Here is an 18,318-nt window from a genome sequence, read left to right on the forward strand (position 1 = left end):
CTGAGTGAGTGAGATCACCGTCACTTTTTCAAGAAGTGTTAGGCACAGTGAGTAAGAGCAAGACGGAACTCGCGGTTAAAACTGAGAAAACTCTTAAGATGGCAGCATTGCTCCGTATGACGTGTCATGTTCGCCAACATAAAACGCAAAAAAACCTACACAATACAGTACACACAAACAACAGCAGAACGAAAACGTAAAAAGGAAAAAGGAAACGGAATCAAGAATCAAGACACCCAGAAAACTGAAGGTAGTGAGCGGAATCCAAATAAGACAACCTATGACAACGTAACGTCGACAAACGAAGAGGACGAGTAATATATTGATGACCTTATTACAAGAGCATCAACAATCATAGAACCAACGAGAAGAGTGGAAAAGAGTACACAAACGCAAACAGGCCCAGCTGACCGACTCGGTCATAGATACAATCGAAGCAACGTTTTGAAACACAATACATAATGTCGCTGTTTAAGCTGGGTCAGGCTTTCCTAAGACATCGAGCCCATTCGACTCCAAACCTCTTAAAATCTGCCATCCAACCCCTTCGGTGCGTGTACATGAGCAACAATTTGGAGGTTCCGGCGCACTACGAAACTGCCTCAGAGCGCTTGTCATCCGTGTTGGGATGTTCTAAACAGGATAGTTGTGCCATCCTTATGGAGTACCCTGAGATCAAGAAGTGCGCCGGTCAACGTCTGCATACCACTTGCAACTACTTGACCAAGAACTTGGGTGTCGATAAGCAACTGATCATGTCCTTCCCTTGGCTGCTTCAATTTAGCAAAAGTGGGTATCATTTTGTTGCACAATTTATTGTCTTTGACCCACTTGCACTAAACATATTTTTGGCAAGCATTATGTATTATTTAATAAATAAGTTTTTACGCTGTGTGATTTTTTCTGAGGTTAAATTTGATCTTAGCACCATCAATTTAACTCTTAATGTCTGTTTAATTATTTGCAGAAATTTTGGAGGAGAAAGTAAAATTACTTTCTTGCTTGACCAAGTGTGCGATAAGTTCGACCGTTCCATTGCTTCAATTTGATACTGAACAATTGTGGAAACTATTTTCCAACAAACTGGAAGACGATCAAGCATATTTGCTTAAGAAAAATTGCCAAGACACACAAGACAGAATAACCTTTCTGGCCAACAACCTGCAGGTAATGAAGATTTCAATCCCCGTAATAGTTTTCAAACTAAAAGCATTCATGTTTAGTGCTCAGAATTAGAAGTGTGCAACCTGATTTCAAAATACAACTTCCTGATGGCAGTTCCAATTCAACGGCTGGATGCAGTTTTTGAATTATTCCGAGGTAAAGCCAACGTTTGGCAAATGTATGTGTTAGCAATATTGAATTTGTTTCCAGAATCCAAAATTAGCTCAGCCGACTTGATGAGAGACGCTTGGATACTTCGTTACAATCCAGAACAAATCAAGGCCAGACTTGAAATAATCCAGGCAGTGGGAATGGATAATGCAAAGCCTTGGCACACTAGGTCGCTGGAAAAATCTTTCCAGAGGTACGATGATTTACTGTAAAAATAGTAAGAAATAATTGATCACAATATTCATTTTAGGAGCCTGGAGGTACATATAAAAACTGAAGAGCTACTAGAAAAGTCAAAGACAAAACTTGAATACATCAAGAATTTATTGAAACTGGACTCGATCGAAGGTTCTGTTGATTTTGCTCGTAAGAATCTTTTCTTGATTCGGGCCGGTTCTGAAAGGTTAAAAAATGCATTTGATACTTTGCTGAGCCTTGGATACACTATAGATGATATTAAAGCAGTGCCAAGGATGCTGGTTTGCAATTGTGGAACGATCACTTACCGATTTGAGCTGTTGAAGGAGATGCTAGGTGTTGACAAACCTAGCTTGAATCTGATTGTCTTGAGTAATGACAAATTTAACAGTTTCGTTAGAAAACTTGAGATGCAAAAGTTGACAGAGGCTGCATTACGACTGCCATGTTAGCATGTATTTGATTAAAAGTTTAAGGTTAACTTTATTATTTTGCTTGTTATTTTCAAAAATCCATTATAGGACATTAATTGCTTCTAGCTCAAATAAGTATTATGTCTCAAATTTAAGTTTTTGGACTAGTTTCACATATCATTAATTAATATTTCCAAAATTGACTTCTGTTAATTATGTCACCATCTTGTTCACCAGAACGTCGACAAGACAATAAATAGACATTTATTGTATTTTTATTTGGGTGAAAAATACATTATCGCATTAAGCATAATTCATCATTTTAGCAATTCACTCCTTATTGCAGGATGTAAGAAAGGTTGATATTAGCAGTGCGTGTACCTTTTGAAAGAACTTAATTTAAGCAATGCTTCTAGGAAAAACCTACCAAAGGTTTGTAACTTGACAACTAAAATGACAGATCAAGCGTTACTTGTACCCAATTAGTTGATATTAACTCAGAATTAGTACCACTAACCCTAATAAAACCATAAATACTTCCCCACTTTTTGGGTCAAGACTTAGTCCATATATTCAGCAATACAATAGGAAGATAATCCCTTTTTCTGGGTTGCATGTGCTTAACATCAAGGACAGCAATTTAAAAAAAAAAACAATCTCAACATCTGTTATACTTTTTTATTAATAGTGGCAACAGATAACTTGTTGTAATGGCAATAACTCACTTTTTCAGGGTCCACTAGGTTCCAAAATAACAGCATGGTACAATGATGACAAAGTTTTAAACGATTTGAATGTATAGGTGGCGTAGGTGTTCTTCAGATTTTGACTAAGTAACTTTATGGTACAGTAGAAAGGCGGCGCTTTTCAAAGTCTTCCTTTGTAATACTTGGTTTACATTTTCTCACTTTTGTTAATGGGACTGCGCGTAATTATCTTATATAGGTGTTGCGGTCTCTAACTGAGAGTTGAATGCAAATCTAAAGCGGCAATTGTTTGTACAGATTGAAAGCATAGTAAGTACAGTTGATATTCAAGTGGGGTCAAGCTTGCATTTGCCTTACACAATATATATTTATACGCATTTTATGTCATGATCTCAAATTTATCACACTGGAAGTAACTCATCATTTTCTGTCAAGACGCAACTGCACTGTTCTCTTATTTACATATTATCCCACTAATAGAAAGAGCAACAATTAAAATGTGAAACTACATAACAACGGACCATAAACTTTGAAAAATAATTATGATAGAACCAATAGTCAATATTCAAGTTCTAGTTAGTAAGTATTGCACAACTTTTTCCTCTCTACTCGAGAGCGCGATGCATCTACTTTAAAGTTGTTGCGGGTTATTATTTGACAGTTGAAGGGTATAGGTTACTCACAATGCTTGTTCTTGATGGCAGGAAAAGCCCAATGAATTTTTTAGGTAAAAAATAAGTTACTGCCAAATCGATTCAAGACGTTGGTTAACACGCATTCTAAAAAAGTGTTCAAGACAAAAATAGACACGTTATCCTCTATCGTAAACATAAAAAGCTGGCTTTGATCTTGATGATGGCTTCTGCTGGTTCAGTAAATATTTGGGCACATTGACCAGTCTTGCTTTTCCTTGCTTTCCCAGTAATTGCCTTGGTACATGTACCCAACTACTCCTGTTGATTTCTCTGTTTCTTGTTTGAACCAAACAGGTTCGTAACCAGGGTAAGGCCGACCTGAAACCAAAATTAAACGTTAACGCACTGTAAGGCTGATTAATCTATTAAAAAGCAGTGGCTCTTACTTGGACTTTCAGTATCTTTGCAAAGAAGAGAATAAGCACATTAATGACACGATTTAAAAGAAAATGAAATGCGAAACACTAACCATCAGCTGCAGCTTTTTCCTGTTCTGCCTCCCGCTGCCTTCGAACGGTCCGCTGTTTTTCCTCCAGCCGCAGCTTCACGGAATTGGCCTCATCCCATTGACCATCTTCCATCATGCGTTGATCAGGTCTCAGACGACTGTCTGTTGGGGCCACCCCTTCTTCAGGTTCATTCAACTGACAGGCAAGTTCAGTGAAATTGTAATATTTCTCAGCATCAGACCTGCAATTAAAGTGTGGCGGTGATTTAACTTCAAACAATAACAAGCACGGTTTTCTTACGCCAGAGCTCTTCGTTTCCAAGCGACCTTATAAGGACCTGTCTTGAAAACTGGATTTTCTGAATTTCCTTGAGAACTTATAACCTCTGCTATTTCAATTTTGTTGTCCCAGGTACCTTGCACGACCCATTTGACACTGCCATTTTTGTCCATAACACAGCCTTTCACCTGTTGGGAGTTCACAAATCAGATTAATTATCATTTTTACGCATTTAAATGCAGCTTGGCTTACCTTTCGCTGAACGTCTCTAGTAAAGTAACTATAAGGAATATACTTGAGATGACATTTGTCGCCAGTCTTGTGGTTCACAATGTCCATGTCGCCATGCTGGTCCACCCACAGTTTGCCAACTATGATGTTGTGAACAGTTGTTGTTACTTTTCTCCATGTGTAATGATTGCCTGTTTGGAAAGAAAGTTTCAGAAGTGATAAGTAACAATGGAATTGATCAGATTGAACATTGGCCAATAATTCACATTTACAAAACTGATACTTCGGCTTGGCTCAATGCATTTACTCAAATTACTTTATCGTTTCTAGGAACAAGTCAAAAATGGAGCAGCCACACTCATGCAAGATAAGGGATGGATTATGGTGATAAGAGCCCTCTTTGGTTGTTGCAATTCAATGAAGCTAATCAAAGTTCAATTAATCCAACTGGTCTTTGCATTTACCTTTAGCCAAACATCACAAAAAAATTGGCATTGTTATAAATTAATTACAATACAAGAGACGCGAAATTAACTAAGAAAATGACACGGCGACTGCATGCCAGATAAACATATGGTGTCAAAAAATTCATGTGGTAGCTATGAAAACATTTTAAGAGGTTAGTAGCTTGGTCCGAGGTTTGGAATGAAGCCTAGCTAAGCAATATTACAAAGGCTTGAGGGGGCACACATGTATTCACACAGAGCTACAAGGGAACCCTTAAAAGCTTGGCGCGAAGCATGCTTGCATTACTATTACTAAACACACCTGAATTGAGGAACTCAAGGTGAGCTGTGCCCAGTGGCACGACCTGCAGGTATTTGCCACGAAATTTTGAGGCCATGGTGAACTCTTGCCAGCAACGCCAACCAAAGCCTTCGCAGTACTGGGCCACCATGGGTGGATGGTGAGACACTTGCTCAGCGATAGAGCGCCATCCAAGATCAGCCATTCTGTCACACTCGTAGGTCTCCCCGAGCAGAGGGTTGAAAGGCTTTCCCGTGCGGCAACTTGTGGTGGCATAGCTGGACACTGTGAACGCAGCAACCATGGCCAGCTGCTCGCAAGAGTCTGTGCACTTGGCCGCCTTGTGCAGAATGTCGGCATATTCGTAGTCCTCGGCAAGTCGCTGCAGCATTGACAAAGGTTCCGAAAAATTCACCTGAAAGACATTGAGCATTTTTTTTAATGCATATTATTTAACCAAGCATTGATCAATTTTAAAATGCAACACAAAAGGATACTCACAGGCATTGGGATTTTGGTGAGCTCTTTCCCGATGCAATTTTTCATGATGCTCCACAAGTTCAGTGGGTAATTGGGTTTTTCAGGCACTCTGGTACGGCGTATTCTCTTTGGCGTTTGGCTACCCATTTTCTGGACCAGAGAGGTCGGTGTGCTTGGCGCGCTGTCTGGCACTTCCTCAGAGCCTTTGAGACCACTTTGACTCTGACCACCGCTAGATGACTAGAAAAAAATCGAAGAGGTAATATTAAAAACAACCTCTAATCAGACGCGTATGTTTATCAAGAAACAGTTAACTTATTGATTTATGCACCAAGGAAATTTTTGAAATGAGATGTGCTTGCATGCAGTGCTGGAATGAAAATCAGCTGACATGTCGTCATTTGAGTCCAAAGTGAAAGAAAACAACTCTAGAGAAATTAATGCACAGCTGTTGAGTGGCAGCGCAAGAAGACAAAACACACAGTGACACTTGCGAGTGAATTGAGTAAATTGAAAGTGAGAAATATTTTAAATTTCCCAAGAACAACGGGTGCGACAGACAACTTATCTTTTCAGAATGCAGCTGTATTTTACCAATAAATCCTGATAAGATAAATTAAGCCAAAAACCAGCTAACAAACGAAAAAACACGAAAACTTGATGGTAAAACAAGGGCGAGTTGCTACCGTGTTATTTTTTTTTTTTTCAAAAAAATATGAGGAAAAGGCTTGACACGTGCTGACGTGCGGAAAAAATTGAACTCACCGAAGTGTTCGTCTTATCACTAGTAATGACACACACGGTCGTTTCCCCGGCCTCGTCTACCTCGGAGCTCGATCCAGAGCCTTCGTCGTGATTGTCCCCACTGATTCCGTGGCCCTCCGAGTTCTGCACAAAAAACACAATATTCCTCACAGCTTTTTGTTTTAGTAATTCTGACTGTCATTCAAAAAAATAAGCGACAAAATAGGGACAGGTGTTATCTTATGCTTCAACGAGGAGAAGGGATCGACTGCTTGATAAAGGAGACAACACACGCACATTTAACTGAACACCCAGCAGCGGCGACCACGCCATCCTGCTATGTCACGTGACTAGTAAGTAAAGTGAATGATTCATCAGCAATCGTACGCGGGTATTTGAAGCCAATTGGTGAGAAGCGAGGCAAGGCAAGAGGGGGGTGTGCAGGACACGCGAGAGCCAAAATAAGGATTCTTTCGTGGAAGAATATAGATTGGAATATTTCCTCTCGTGAAATATTGACAAAATGAACACTAAGTTGGGCCTTATATCCTGAAGTCATTATTTTTATAACAATATGTTTGAATAGTTTATAGTGTCACTCTTTTCAAAACAATGTGGAATGAAGAAAAAGTAACAAAATATTATGTAGTATATCCTTAAATATTTTTCAACTGGGTTACTTTCAAACACTCAATCATATTGACAGTAATTGATTTAACTTGTTTAATTTGTATCGACTATGGCTATTACATGCCCAAAAGTATGTAAAGTGCAAATGAAAATTCCTCAAATCTGCAGCATGAATTAACAATTGAATTGCTTTCCATTTCAAGCGCACTATTGATGGAATGGCACAATGAAAAAATGTTGTAAATAATATTTTTCGTTTTTAAAGTGATATAAGCCCTATGTTCTAACAAAACATAATTATCCAGCAGGCACAAACAATTTTCCTTACCTGAGAACCTGCCGAGGAGGGCCTTCTATGTCCTAGAGGTATTTTGAGAATGAAATTGGGCTGTACTGTGTCTTCCATCGCATCATAAAACTCATTTTCCTCGTCCTCGTCGGATGGCGACAGGTTTGGATCTAGAACAAGGGTATTCATATTGAGAATCGGCTTGAGTCAGCCAAATAATCATGTGATATGGCGAGCCAGTTGTTTTCAACGTCGCGGCATATCATATTTTGTGAGTTCAATCGCATGCCAGCTGAGTGTTGAGAGCCTGCACTCAGAGGCATTGATCTTGCAAGAGAAACACGACAAGGGCCCGCAAAAAATCAATTAACAAGGCATTTAAATTAATTATTACATATGTCTTTAAGTTGAAAACAGCTAAAGCAAATCAGTCATGTCAGCCTTGAGTTACAATATGAGAGGGTAGTAGAAAGAAAATTCGATAATATCCAAAGGAAAAATATACAGATGATAGTATTATTGCTATGAAATTTCTAAAGAAAATTCGGTGGATCAGAAAACTATTTTATTTAAAAAATAACATAATTTATTTTCAAAAACTAATTGAAAATGCGTTATTGACGTAAATATAATTAAAACAACTATGAACAGATCTGGGAAAATTTATTATTTTGACCATGAAAGGGCAAATATTGGGTTCAAACTAATTTTAAATGCTTAATACTTTCCTTTAAATATTTATATCTGGTACAAAATTAAATAGAAAATTAACGATTGAGATGGCAATCAACTGTCTACATTTCGTAACTTGTAAAATTTAGAAAATGAATTAAGCATTACAAGGAAACTGTTAGGATTTGACGTTTTAGGTTACTGGGAAATTATTGATATCATGTATAACGCAACAAGCTAAGAGGCATCCCAAGGGACTTTTCTTTAATTTGTTGCGGTTGGAGCTTATGAGATTTAGCATTGGAAATCATTATTGCAGCGACGGTTTTCATTAAATCATGGTGATATTAAAAAGGTAGAAAAAAAAAGAAATCAATTGATGGGTCATTTTTGACTTTTCTTGAAAAGGCCCTAATTTTTAGACTTTTCTCGGGAAAGGTACATTAGCGCATTACCAGTTAGAGATAATGTTTTAAATATTTCTGAGCCGACTAACAGGTGCAGTTTAATAACTTTTTTTACTTTGGAAAAAGTCAACAAAAGTTTTGATTTCATTAATTTGAACAAAATTAATATAACTAACTTTTTATAATACAAGAAAGTTTTGGTCTGTGGGTAAAAAATAGGAAATTTCATTAGATTTCAGAAAATTTTGGGGGTTTCCCTCTCAAATTAACTTTTTAGAACCTATAAAGCCCAGAACTAACCTTAGTAGTTAATTCCTAATATTTTACAGAATGTAGAAATTACCCATCGATTTATTTGTCTCATTGTAGAGTGCATACAAACTAAATTTCAACTAAATTGAGCAGAGAATGTTTTTTAATCGATTTTTAAGTTTTAGGCCATTTTCTGAATGTCTCCAAAAGTCGCTAAATTTGTCAAATTAAAAAATATTCATCACCATTTGTGGCTCACCTTAGGAAAGGTTAAACATATTCAAGTTTCGCAAAAATATATAGATAAATAAAACGTTAAAACCTTAGAGTTTCCCTGTTAGAAATTAAACAGGTAAAAAATTGACTCACTTCTACTCTGGGGAGGATTGCTAGTGGTATTGGGCACTTGATTTTGCAGTCCCGGGTTGCCGGGTTGCGTGCGGCTTGAGTTTGCCTCTTTTGCCGCCTGCTCGAGACTCGAATGTTGCCTGGCCAGTGTTTCGACCATCTCTTCCAACTGCTGGCGCTGTTCTCGCTCATGCTGCAGCAGTCGCTGCCACCGCTTGCCCTGAGCCTGCGCGGTGTCCAGGTACTCAGAGCAAGTGTTGATCATCGCGTTGGACGCAATTCTGAAGAGAGTGGCCTTTTCACCGATAGCTTTCAATTTCGTGCCGGCAGACGCGGCCTCGGAGCCTTCTGAGGTCTCTAATTCAGAAAGGGCGCGTTGCAGGGCGGCACCGTGTTTGGCCATTAGGTCGCTGCACGTCTGCATATCCTCAAGTCTGCTCGTAAGCGTTTTCAGCACTGTCAGCAGCTCCTCCTTCTCTGAGACGGCATTGTTGCTTTCATACTCTTCCTCTTCCTCTGCAACCAGTAAATGACATATAAGATTATCAACTATTCGCTAGATGATGAGCTATGAGCTCCTGTCTCTTAGGCTTAAAATTTGCCCTTTAGAATTGTTTGAAAAACGGAAAATTCCCTTGGCCGGTTCCTGCAGGCAAAAGACTATTATTAGGGTGGAATTTGAGACTATTTGGGATATTAAAGAACCGTATAGATCGCCAAAATTAGAAATTAATAACAAATATGTGGAGGTCTCACGCTGTGCAGTTCCGCGCATTGCTTATTGCAAGCTAGAAGAGGACAAAGCGGGCGAGACTAACAAAGAATATTGCCAGTATGACTCAATATTGCATGCATGCCTTGAGTATGACATTAGAGTTCTAATTGTAGATTATCCCAGAACTGCTATGTTCGCCAACTTTGATAAAACGCAACAATATTTTGTTCCATCATATTCAGTGCAAGAAATCTTTGGAATCCTCGTTAAACGCAAACTTAAGCAACTGCGGATTAAGTTGAGGCGACGAAAATCCGTGCAGCAAGTAGATTCCACACTGCCTCATATCGATAAAGTGTTAAATTTTTAGTTTACCTAATTATCTAGAAACCAACTAACGATTTCACAACAATAATGATCAAAATGAAATTTAACTACCTATACATATGCAATATGTGTGTACTTTGGACAAAAAATTTGGTATTGCAATGGATTCAAACCCATTTTTGGCTGAAGAGATTTTTAGCACTGCACAAACATGCACTACCTTTCATATTTTTAATTAAAAACTGTGAAATGTAACTTTCAGATAGCTCAAAAATCAAGCGCGCATTGCTACTTGACGCTTCTCAATGCTTGGTACCCTCCTAAAATTCAGATGCATTCTTTAAGGAACAAAATGTTAAGTCAAAGTTAAAATCTGATTTTACATTTCCTCTGTTTTAAAAACAAAAAATGCTTTGTTATATTTTTGATGCGTTCTGGATGTGGATGTATGGGGCAAAGTTGCCCTGCTGATCCGTGATAAAATCATTTTGAATCTAAAATCGTACTACCGACAAAATATTTGGTTTACTAGGGGATAAAAAGTGGTAGGTTAGGTCCGTCTCATTTGCTAATACTTGACCAATAGAAAAACCTGGCGTGTTGCGTGTTATTTTAATCGATGGCACTGAAAACACTGCTTCAAACACTTGCCAAGACTGAAAATGACTTCTATTTCAGCATTTTAATTAAATCGCAGAATGATATGAGATCACAAGATAATATTACTGGTCCACTTGTAATCGATTCTTAGTTAGAAAACTTACCCTTGGGAGGAAGTAATGCGTTGCTGGCACTGCAGAACGAGCAGCCGACAACTTTGGCTAGTCCGTCCAGCAGATACGAATAGTTCACCATTGTCCCAAAACAAACATCATCATGCACAAGCGCTTTGCTTCTCAAGCTAATCTGAATTCGCACTGTCTGTTGCTTGCAGGCAAGCTAGCCGGCCAAGCAGCGAATTCGAGTAATTTATTTTTACAGCTGGGCGGGTGGGCAAGAAACGCGCCTCCTCAGACGCCTTGCAGCACATTGTTTGCTAGTGCGAGCGAGAAGTTCTGCGTTGACGTTGTTTGCTAGCAGTGACACGCTCTGATAGTGCACTTGGAACGCTTTATTGGCTCATTTAGATAAATACTTGTTTGTGTAAACGTTTGGAATGTTTGCAAAAATTAAGGAAACAAATGCAACAAAAGCTATTTTTATATTGGCTTCAATATTGTTGTGGAATCGTTGAAAACATTAATACTGTATTATAAATACCAAAACTTAAAACAAAAAGCGTTAAAAAATAAGGCACCTTTTAAGTTATATGAACCTCCACAGAATTTTAAAAATTACATCAAACCTTGTTCACAAAATCGCTGGTAAATTGGAGACACTTTTTGTCCACTGAGAAATTTTAAAATGAATTCAACTCAAACGCAGATCAAATAAAAATTTGATCAAACCTCAATAGATGCAAGAAGGCCTGCAACCTGTTTAAGTGAGGCTCTTAACACACAATCAGTGCAGGATTGATGTTAGCAAAGCACTGTACCTGACTCCATTGCTCGAATGGCTTTGGCTTTGGCCAACTCGAGGGTGGTAACCCAGCGTTGTCGTTCAACCTCGTTAGCTGCCTTGATGTGGAAGGTCTGGGTACTTCCGTTGGATATTACAAAGGTGCATGAGTCCTCGGTATGAATGATTGCTCCGTGCAGACTGATTGTTCCTCGGCAAGTGTGCACCATCTCCGCCTGGTTCCTGTTGGCAACGAATCGAAAGCAAAGTCAGACTAGAAATTATTCACATCAACTGACGCCTTCATAATTATTTTGCTCAATTCATGAGCAATCTTTCTAGTGCTCATTGATTCAATTTCAACCTTTAGAGTACCCAATACTTTGAAAAATTGATAATCACGTGGAAGCTAGTTTTTGGCATGAAATTACATGCAAATCTACTTGAAATCTAATCTCACTTCAGTGAAAAATTTAATAGGTATCTGCCTGTGAGCAAAAACTATAAATTGCAAATACTGTCGCAGTTGATTTTTTTCTGAAAATAACTAAAGTGCAGTGTGGCCAGCCGTTGCGTCATAAATTTCATAGCGGTCACTTGGAAGGTCAATCCGCGAATAGCATGCAACCAAAATCGGGTGACCAGATAGATCGAGTGTGCGCGAAGGCTGTGATCTTATTCATCAGATAAAATTGCGTCAATTGGAGAGGTTGCCTGCATGTGCTACATTCTCAAAATCAATACCAACTTTTCCAGTATCGTGTGCCAAAGCAAAAAATATTCAGTGTTCAATGGCATACCTTGCATCGGCAGATAAGTGGAATTTGTCAACTCCAACTGCAAGGTGACTTTAAAATGACCGATACAATCACGGCGTTGATACTGTTATTATTAGGAGTGAATTTTCAAGATGTTGTTAATAACCTGCCAATTGGAGTTGCTAATAAAGCAGGTTGGATAAACAAATGATTGTTCAACTGGCTCGAACAGGTTTTACTTTCCAAAATATGGTGTTCCTAAAAATATTTAATCGAATAGTAAGTCAAATGATTTGCAATTTGCAATGAATCCTTTTTTCGTGGTCAAAATGAAAAAAGGGACTATGATACTCATTAAGTTACCTCAATGTAGCGTAGCCATGATTTAAAAGTTTGGTACCAAAGACTAAAGGTAAACAGGCTAGATTTATTTTGTTCCATTCACATTTTTTTAACATGACGTGTGGAATTTTAGTTTGGCAAATATCACAAAGTGATACACTATATACGGAATGTTTTTTCTGCTGCATGAAGCAACTTTCTGTCGATCGCATTCTAAGTCAACGTTTTTTTAATGATAGTAGACATTTTGAGCGTTTTTACCAAACAAATCACTTATAAAATGATTAGAACATTTGAATCAATATCTTCAGTTGGCGAGAGCAGTATTAAATAGTTTTAGAAGTTCAGTAGCTTCAACGTAATTATGTAACGCGTTACAAGTAAGAAATAATGTTTATGCATAAATAGAGTATGTTAGCATTAAACGTATTAAGAAGTAAAAGTTGACCGAATGTCATTCTAGTTCAAATAAGCGAAAAATACAACTTAAAGAACAGACCTTCACTCATTATTCCATGGAAATAACAACTCGTGCCGGAAGCGAATGATGACACAGGTCTCAATCGGTACATTTAATTGTTTTCACAAAACTACAAAAAATTATATATTAGCCCTTGATCAAGAAAGTTGCACTAAGGTTCCATCTTAAGAGCTTTTTTAATTTGGAATCTTCTTCTTTCAGTAGCAATAATTTCAAAAGTGTAATAGTGTGACGATAACCCTTGCGTAACAATTAACAACTGGCCCAAATTGCCCAGAAAAATTGTGGTTCTTCAGCTGGGCGGCTACATGCACAGTAAAAAGCGCCAAAATTTTCTCCATTTTCACGTGAGGGTGCAACATGTACAAAATTAGGCAGATGATGTGGCGCAAATTTTTGACTAGACTAGTGATTCATTCATAATTGGTTAGGTACTCACTCGACGTCTACAGTTGCAGCTCTACTCAATCTGCGGCGCCTCCTCATTGAGAGTCTGTTAGTCGGCCCTGATGAGGAGGAATGTTCCGCCCTATCACACCACCGTACATGTCTCATTACAACACGCACAATAACTCATCACAAACAGAAATAAGGAATAGTGTTTATTGTGTCAGTTTCTTGTATATTAGGTCTAGACTGCAGCTTTGACTCTACGCGCTTTACTGCGACTCCAGGCGCTTATCAGCTATACGCTATAGTTCAACTAAGAGTTCTAAGTGTAGAGATGGCCAGCGAAATTAAACAAAAGTCAAATTTAAATGACAGGCGCCGAAACATTGACAAGCAGCATGCTTCTATTGAAGAGTGACTTTCTACAGCTAATGTTTGCTGTGAATTTTGAAAATAGGGAAAATAGAACTCCTGATTGTGTAACTTTCAAAAGAATTTGAAACTGTTTACAGTGTCTTCAGAACGGCAAAATATAAAACATCAAACTTTCGTCAAAATGATTTTTTTCAGGAAAACAATCATTTCACCGAATTTTTCTTCAAAATAATTTGGAAAGAGCTCAGGTCTGAACGGATCTGAAAATAAAATTTTAAAAAATCTTCCTGGTTCAAAAACCGAAATATAACACACAAAAGCGAGAAATGGAGAATAACAAACACAAATTCCCATTCTCTGATGTTATAAAATGGGATTGGGAGTTTGAAATGGACGGACAAAGCCATAATTGAATGCGCAGGCAATGTTGCACCGTTTGGAAATGGAAACACGAATTCGCAGCAGGCCATTTTTATTGCGGCCGTAAAATTGAACTAGCCCTAGAATAAAAAATTCTTTACGCTTTTGCCGCAGTTTTCAGTATCAAAATTTTGTATCGTTTGAGCAGGGAGATTTGAAATATTTTTAGTTGTTCTAATGATTCCAAGCTGGAATCTATAATATAGAATTCATAGTTTTAAACTGAGACCGATTGAAATGGAAAAAAAATCACCATATTAAATAAAACTACTAGCGGCATGAATTATGAACTCTTGCTTGGAAAAAACTAATATTTGGGAAGACCAATGCGCACATAAATCAGGCAGCTTTAGGAGAATTTTGTAGCTTACAACCTTGTGTATGGTTTATCTCACGATTATTGCACGATTTTTACCCCACCGTTTTCCTCCATACTTTATTTTCTTCGTGCAAAAGTGTAGTTTTGATATTACCATTGACTATAGAGCATGAATTTCTATCAACTACAATAAAGGAAGGAAGGAGTCGTAAGATTTCACACCAAAGAGGTAACAAAATATTCTCAATAGACAAGCACAATAGTCATATTATGCTTTATAATTCACTGATTTCATTTTTCTCATTTCTCAGATCATCTCTATCATAAAAAATATGTTAAGAACTAAATTAAATTGAACCTTCATTTTATTTAATATAAAAAAAGCAGTTTTGTCAAAACGAATAAAAAAAGAGCTTTTTTCATTTTTCTCCAAGGAATAATTTGATGGATTGAATAAATATGCTTTTTTACTTTTTAAAACAGGAAAAAAATATTGTGTACTTAACTTCCTGTCCACAAGGAAGTAGATTTTTATCCCAAGCCAATGAGCTTCATCGGGTTTTTATTAACCGAACTGCCTGCAAAGCGCATTTTTTTCAATCACAACATATCCTCTCCAAAGAGGTCGACAAACTGCCAACGTGTGAAAAAATAAACGCGAATCTGCGCCAAACGGATGGACGTGTGGCTGCTCTGCTGCGCCGCTCTTCTATTTTTACGTCATGTTCATTGCAGTGCTTTCGGCGGTTGCGATTATGCAAATTGCCTGAAGATAAAAAAAGAAAGTGCTTGCTCGCGTGTCTGCTTAGTTATTGGCTTGTTTGCGTCAAGCTAGCTAGCGGGTACGCCCAGTCCGTAAGGCAGAGGACAGAAAGAACAAAAACACGACACAGGCTTTGGCTTCGAATATAATGCTGTGCAATAGGAAACTGAATAGCACCCAAATAATTGAAAACACTAAGTCGACCTTTTTTGTGCAGCCATATTGGAAAATAATTGGCAAAAAAAAAAAAATGATGCAGAGGTTTCTAAACAGAGGAAAATTGAGATCGGTGGGCGTTTTTCTATAGCCCCCAAAACCTTCATAGTGAAGTATTCTGCCAAAAAATTAATTTAAGATTCCACAAATTAAATAAAAGGACAAGGATATATATTACATTATTATAATCTATTTAGAGTTTAAAGTCAAAATCTTAACTGCGTAAAGTGGTAGTTTTAATTCCATTTTATCCACTTTTATCTTGATTAGGCATTGGATACTTGTAACTATTGGAGATTTCGGATGAAATGTGGTTGCTCGCAATGGCAGTTTATCGGGGGTAGGGACTGCGTCAAAAGCGATGCCAGGAGCACCAGAGCAGACCGACTGAGTGGCGGCGGAGTTTGCGCAGGTCATGGCTCGGAACAAAGCGCTAGTCCTGCGATTGCTGACTGACTGACGCCCGCGAGTGCATGTTTGTATCGTGTGTTTAGAAATGCATGAACGAATGTGAGTGTGCGTGAGAAAATAAAGCCATGCCCTGTGCTCTCATTAGGCCGCAATTAAACGCGAATCGATGTTGCCTGCCGCGTTTTGTTTGCACCCTCGCATGGACACAGGTCAAACGGTCGATGAAAAGCGTCGCAGTGAAAAACGAGCAGCTCTCGTGCCCGAAACCGACAGATAATACCAATTTTAAATACATGGCTGAGCCTCCCTGATTGTATCACGTGGTATCAATGTTTGTGTGATGTGGTTACTGAAGCTCTTCGTTGCAAAATAAAAAAGTTGCCAACCACTTCCCGCAATAACAAGTTCCTCGATTTAATTATTATTTTTCAACTCTTTCCTGCTTTCAAGTATGTATTAACCGGAAAGGATTTTAAGGATTGGGGCTGCACCAAAATTCTGGTCAATATTATATTAATGATTCCAGTTTGATGTCAGCTGGCTAGTGAGAAGATTATGCTAAGCGGACGTGAAACGTGTCACAACAGCGACCGAGGTATTTTTTTTTAATATCGTTAGCGAGAAAATGTGTTTTTCAGCAACCAGTAATCACAATATCTTATAAAAATTAAAAAAATGTGCATGTTGAAGAATGAAGAATGCCGGTGCTCGAATTAAGACCATTTTAGCATTGCTACCCGCTTAAATTATAATTTCTTTTGTTTCCGCTAATTTTTGACCTAAAAATACCTAGGTGATCCACAGACCGAACTTTACTAATTATGAATAGCGCATCATGTAGGAGAATGAAGAAAGAATTTTAATTTTAGTCGGGCTGTGTTCAACCAACTGTAAAAGCATCTGACAATATATAGCCAGGAGGTAACCTACAGCTTCGATTTATCGTCAAATTAATTATAAAATATCACCAATATTGCCTTTTGAAGAATCAGATCGCATTCTATAATTTTTAAAAGACTAGAGAAACATTTTCAACCCCTTTAGCAAACGAAAATTTCGTGACCACCACCACCACCAATTATGTTCGGCCTTCTTTGAAGTTCATTCATTGCTTTTAATAGTGCATTCGATATAAGCTTAAATTAATTTTGTCTGTGTGCAATGAAAAATTAATGCAAGCAGAGCAAGAAGCTACAAGCCCCACAATACACGAAGCGCAACGCTACGACGTGTCCATTAAAGTATAATATTATTATTGTGAACAAAGTGCTTACATCAGGACACGTCGAAAAGAATACAAAAAGTGTGAAAAAGAGAAACTTACAAACAAGAGCAGCAGTTTAAAAGTAGAGTGTCCGTGTCAAAATTACGCAAAAATCCCCTGCTATGCTCGGCAGAAAAAGACAAGAATCTCGTTGTAAGAAAACAATAAAAATAGCAGGCAAACGTGTGGGTCTAAGCCCGTGTTAAGGGTGCAACGTCAACGAGAGATTGACAGTCCACGTACAAAAGTGCATGAAATCCGTCAACAGACCTGTAATAGGAGAGCGTGCCATTCTGCAGAACGAACCAACGGCGTTGGTAGCCCTTCAGGTAGTTGGTCCACTTGAAGAGCCAGCCCTTCATCTCGGGCTCGGTACCATGGTTCTTCGAGTCCGTCATCCTTGCTTTCTTTGTTCTTCTTCTTCAGTCACATCACAAATTTTAAAGAGCCAGGAAGAAACAGCTGGTCGCCGTGGTCCAAAATGGCCGAGCGCCCTATATAATAAACGGATCTTCCCGGCTCACAAGATCGGCTGGACTTATTTTACCGCGAGGCCACTATTCAGGAGCCTCGGGCGTGTGGTGGTCGCAGGATCGCGGCCGCTGTCCGTGGCTTCCGTTTCGTTTTGGACACTCCTTTCGGCCAACGCAATCGCAGTCGCACCGACGATCTGTCACACGATTGCTGAGGTTAGCAGGTCGCTCGCCAGGGGCAGCACCGTTGCGGTTTATTGGAGATTTTGAGCCGAAACGGCGCTAAAGATGTGTGCGAGTTGTGCCTTTTCAGTGTAAAAATCGTAGGATCATCGGGTTTCCTTTTATTGCACCTTTTTTCATTTACACAGGCCTTAAGACATCTTTTTGGAGCTTGTTTATTCGTTTCTTCCTATTCTCATGGTCAGTGACGCGAAAATTGCTTCTACAATGCGAAGACTCAATCCTCAATCAGATTATTATTGACTTTCCTCTTTTGACTTTTGATAATTTTATGAAAATCACTTACCATGATTTCGGAAGGGATCGTCTTTTATAGGGATGGATTCATTAATTTTTAAATATTAGAATTTGTGAATGAAGAAACAATTAAAATATAAATCCATTAGCCTGCTATATAGTAAAAGCACAAAATAATAATTTTGATAGCGATCAAAGTTAATTTTTA

At 38.3% G+C, this 18,318-nt stretch overlaps 2 protein-coding genes across 6 annotated transcripts; one reads left to right on the forward strand and one right to left on the reverse strand.

Annotated features, from left to right (window-relative positions):
• The first annotated feature begins 163 nt into the window (after positions 1-163).
• On the forward strand, positions 164-2,019 carry mTTF (mitochondrial transcription termination factor). Its single transcript, XM_065481766.1, has 5 exons — positions 164-789; positions 968-1,167; positions 1,224-1,320; positions 1,375-1,528; positions 1,586-2,019. Exons 1-5 carry the CDS (start codon positions 462-464, stop codon positions 1,983-1,985), a joined length of 1,179 nt encoding a protein of 392 aa, XP_065337838.1. The 5' UTR covers positions 164-461; the 3' UTR covers positions 1,986-2,019.
• A 591-nt stretch (positions 2,020-2,610) lies between these two features.
• On the reverse strand, positions 2,611-17,852 carry Osbp (oxysterol binding protein). 5 transcript variants are annotated; one of them, XM_065481760.1, is made up of 13 exons: positions 17,428-17,851; positions 13,439-13,528; positions 11,456-11,661; positions 8,898-9,392; positions 7,237-7,367; positions 6,300-6,422; positions 5,556-5,774; positions 5,076-5,469; positions 4,329-4,498; positions 4,098-4,264; positions 3,818-4,038; positions 3,735-3,749; positions 2,611-3,666 (listed from the first exon to the last, which is right to left on the reverse strand). In XM_065481760.1, the coding sequence occupies exons 1-13, from the start codon at positions 17,553-17,555 to the stop codon at positions 3,524-3,526; spliced, it is 2,502 nt and encodes an 833-aa protein (XP_065337832.1). In that variant the 5' UTR covers positions 17,556-17,851; the 3' UTR covers positions 2,611-3,523. The 5 variants fall into 5 exon arrangements, with proteins under 5 accessions (XP_065337832.1, XP_065337835.1, XP_065337834.1 ...); XM_065481763.1 differs by lacking the exon at positions 6,300-6,422 and having other exon boundaries at positions 17,428-17,852; XM_065481762.1 differs by lacking the exon at positions 13,439-13,528.
• Positions 17,853-18,318: the final 466 nt, after the last annotated feature.

The sequence above is a fragment of the Cloeon dipterum genome, chromosome 2 (assembly GCF_949628265.1).
Source record: "Cloeon dipterum chromosome 2, ieCloDipt1.1, whole genome shotgun sequence".
Lineage (NCBI taxonomy): Eukaryota > Metazoa > Arthropoda > Insecta > Ephemeroptera > Baetidae > Cloeon > Cloeon dipterum.

What these genes read in the sequence shown, in the direction of transcription:
- mTTF (XM_065481766.1), top strand. Translation starts at nt 462, where the DNA reads ATGTCGCTGTTTAAGCTGGGTCAGGCTTTCCTAAGACATCGAGCCCAT. An exon ending in GCTGCTTCAATTTAGCAAAA is followed by an intron (nt 790 to 967) that starts GTGGGTATCATT and finishes AATTATTTGCAG; the next exon opens with AAATTTTGGAGGAGAAAGTA. An exon ending in TTCTGGCCAACAACCTGCAG is followed by an intron (nt 1,168 to 1,223) that starts GTAATGAAGATT and finishes ATTCATGTTTAG; the next exon opens with TGCTCAGAATTAGAAGTGTG.
- Osbp (XM_065481760.1), bottom strand. Translation starts at nt 17,555, where the DNA reads ATGACGGACTCGAAGAACCATGGTACCGAGCCCGAGATGAAGGGCTGG. An exon ending in CCTCCTCGGCAGGTTCTCAG is followed by an intron (nt 6,423 to 7,236) that starts GTAAGGAAAATT and finishes TTTTTTGTGCAG; the next exon opens with AACTCGGAGGGCCACGGAAT. An exon ending in TCACCAAAATCCCAATGCCT is followed by an intron (nt 5,470 to 5,555) that starts GTGAGTATCCTT and finishes AATGTCTTTCAG; the next exon opens with GTGAATTTTTCGGAACCTTT.